Source organism: Sceloporus undulatus, chromosome 6, assembly GCF_019175285.1.
Source record: "Sceloporus undulatus isolate JIND9_A2432 ecotype Alabama chromosome 6, SceUnd_v1.1, whole genome shotgun sequence".
In the NCBI taxonomy this organism is placed as follows: domain Eukaryota; kingdom Metazoa; phylum Chordata; class Lepidosauria; order Squamata; family Phrynosomatidae; genus Sceloporus; species Sceloporus undulatus.
Genome location: NC_056527.1, coordinates 101,560,941 through 101,563,479, shown reverse-complemented (window position 1 = coordinate 101,563,479; position 2,539 = coordinate 101,560,941). Strand labels below are relative to the sequence as shown.

General features: G+C 56.9%; 1 protein-coding gene across 3 annotated transcripts in view; it reads right to left on the bottom strand.

Annotated features, from left to right (window-relative positions):
- Positions 1-1,891, bottom strand: part of LOC121933493 (rho guanine nucleotide exchange factor 40-like) — a 45,810-nt gene extending 43,919 nt beyond the window's left edge. For 2 of the 3 annotated variants that reach the window (XR_006104528.1, XM_042473316.1), the window contains exon 1: positions 1,540-1,596. Coding sequence is in view for 2 of the 3 variants with exons in the window: in XM_042473316.1 (XP_042329250.1) it covers positions 1,540-1,542 (3 nt within the window). In the remaining variant the exon portion in view is untranslated. Of the gene's footprint in view, positions 1-1,539 lie in introns of all 3 variants that reach the window. The other variant, XM_042473317.1, reaches the window with a different exon arrangement.
- Positions 1,892-2,539: the final 648 nt, after the last annotated feature.

Genomic DNA, 2,539 nt, shown 5'->3' with positions numbered 1-2,539 from the left:
GTACTACACCTCTGAGTAATACAGCTCAGTATCTTACACTGTAGTTACTACAGTGTAAGATGCTGAGTGGTGTGGTACCCATTGGCTAACTTTCCCTCTCTATGTCTATATATATAAGTATGTGCTTTCAAGGCAAGAAATAACCCAGTTTGACACTGCTTTAACGGCCATGGCTCCATGCGATGGAATTCTGGGAAATGTACTTTGTTGTGGCACCAGATTAATGCTTTGTGCCTCAACAAACTACAGTTCCTAGAATTCCATATTGCTGAGCCATGGCAGTTAAAGCAGTGTTAAACCAGGTTATTTCTGCAGTGTGGCTGCAGCCCGTGTCACCTGTCAACTTATAGTCACCCCATAAATCTCTAGGGTTTTCTTTGGCAAGGAATACTCTGCAGTGGTTTGCCTTTCTTTTAAACACAGCTTCCAGCCCTAGACTCCAAGATTCTGAAATCACCAGAAAGGTCCCTAGCTACAGATTTTGCTTGTTGGGGCTTCCAATCTGGGCCAACATTTTGCCGCCTGGCTAAAATACAAGGATGAGACCAGCAGATCTCTCCTTGACATCCAGCTTTTCAAGAGCAAAAGCACTCCTTGCCTTCTTCCCCTGTACAATTCAAGGCATTTCCCTCCTGATGGCATCACCAGGGTTGGCATCAATGCCTTTTTATCTAAAAGAGACAGGCAGAAAATGTTGTTAAAGGGCCAGGGAAGAGGCTCTTGGTCTCTAACCAGCTTCAGTTCAATATTCAGAAAACAGAAAAAAGGCAACTCGGGTTGAAGCTTGCCTTGTGGAGAAGCCGCACACCAGTCCTGGAAGCCATGCCCTCTTCTATTCCGTGTTAATGAATCGGTGGTTTCAAAGGACTGAATGCCATCCCCGCCCTGCTTCCTTACCCAGAATCACAACTAGGAGCTCAGCGCTTCATTCATATAAAAGCAGGCATTCACCCAAAAGAGTGGAGGAGGGAGGAGGAATGGGACTCCAAGGAAAAGGCAGCCCTGCAAGCCCCAGCATCCCGAAGGCTCAGCCAGAGAAGCCCTTACTTACGGGCAGCCAGGGCTAGGATTCAGCTGGAGGTGCCCAGGGCAGGGACTCTAGGGCTGGGGACGCCTGCCTTCCAAGAGTACAGCCTTCCAAGAGTTGTGCCCAACTCTCAACCCTCTCTCGAGGCAGCCTCCGCAGCCGGCGATGCTGGGGCTGGGAGGATGGCTTCCTTCGAACAGGACTCTAGGCTAAAACTGTGTCCTCCCCTCCCCAGTCTGAGGACTCAGCAGGAGGGGGGGGGGGTTCCTTCCAAAGCGCCCAGCTCTCCCACCTTCCCACACTGCCCCGTCTAAGAAGCCCCTCTGGATGCCCCCTCCCCAGTCAGACCCTCCTTCCAAGAGTGCCCAAGTCCTCCCCTGGCAACCCATGCATGCCCTCCTTCTCCGATGCCCTCCTGCCCGCCCGCCCGCCCCCCGTCCTTGCCATGCCCACCCCGGATCCTGCCCCCTCGGCCCCCTTCCCAGCCCTGAGCCAAAGGCAGAGGGGCTCACCATGGCGCAGGCGGACGGGACCCAGGCTCCCGCTGGAGCTGCTGCCTCTGCTTCTGCTGCCTCCCTCCCTCCCTCCAGACTGGCCTCCCAGCCCCTTCCTCCCCGGCAGCCAGGCAGCCAGGCGAGGGGAGCCTCCCCCCTCCCTGGCAGGACTCCCGGCTCCCTCCCGAGGCCCAGGATCCCCGCCTGCAGCTGCGCTCCCTCCTGACTGAGCCCGGCTGCCTCTTTGCTTGGCTGCCGCCGGCGGAGGAGAGCCCGGCCAAGGGCACCTGGAGGCAGGCTAGGCGACTGCGGCACCGGAGGAGGAGGGAGAGAGGAGGGGGACCAGCCTGGGCCCTGGCCTCCGCCGCCTGCCCGCCTTGCCCTTGAGAGGCAGGCAGCAGGGGACCCACAAGCCCCAGGGCCACCACCGGAGCCCCTGCCCTCCTCCCTGAGCCAGTCTGGCCATCTGGCCTCTGCTCTGCCTCCCTTGCTGCTGCCCCTCCACGGTCCTCCGGCGGCACAGCCAGGCCCATCCCCTCCCTGACTTTCTTGCCTTCCTTTGCCCTCTGCCTTGCCTTTGCTCAGGACTCCTGCTTTCTCACAATGTGGCCAAAGGACAACAGCCTCCCTTTGGTCGACTTCCACTCATGGCGAACCCTGGCCAGGAGAGCTCTGCTCAGGTCCTGCAGGCCCAGGCCTATGGCCGCCCTGGCTGAGCCTCTGGTCTTCCATTCTTGTGGCAGTCCTATGATCCTGGTCTTTTCCATTGATTCACACCTTCATATGATGTGGCCAAAATAGGACAGCCTCAGTTTAGTGGACCTCAACTCATGTTCAACTCATGTTTAGCCTGTTTAAAGACCTCCAAGGAGGGAGACTCCACTACACTCCAAGGGAATGTGCTCCACTGTCAAACAGCCCTTACTGTCAGGAAGGTCCTCCTAATGTTGAGGTAGAATCTCTTTTCCTGCAGCTTGCATCCATTGCTCCATTGGGTCCTGTTCTCTGGAGCAGCAGA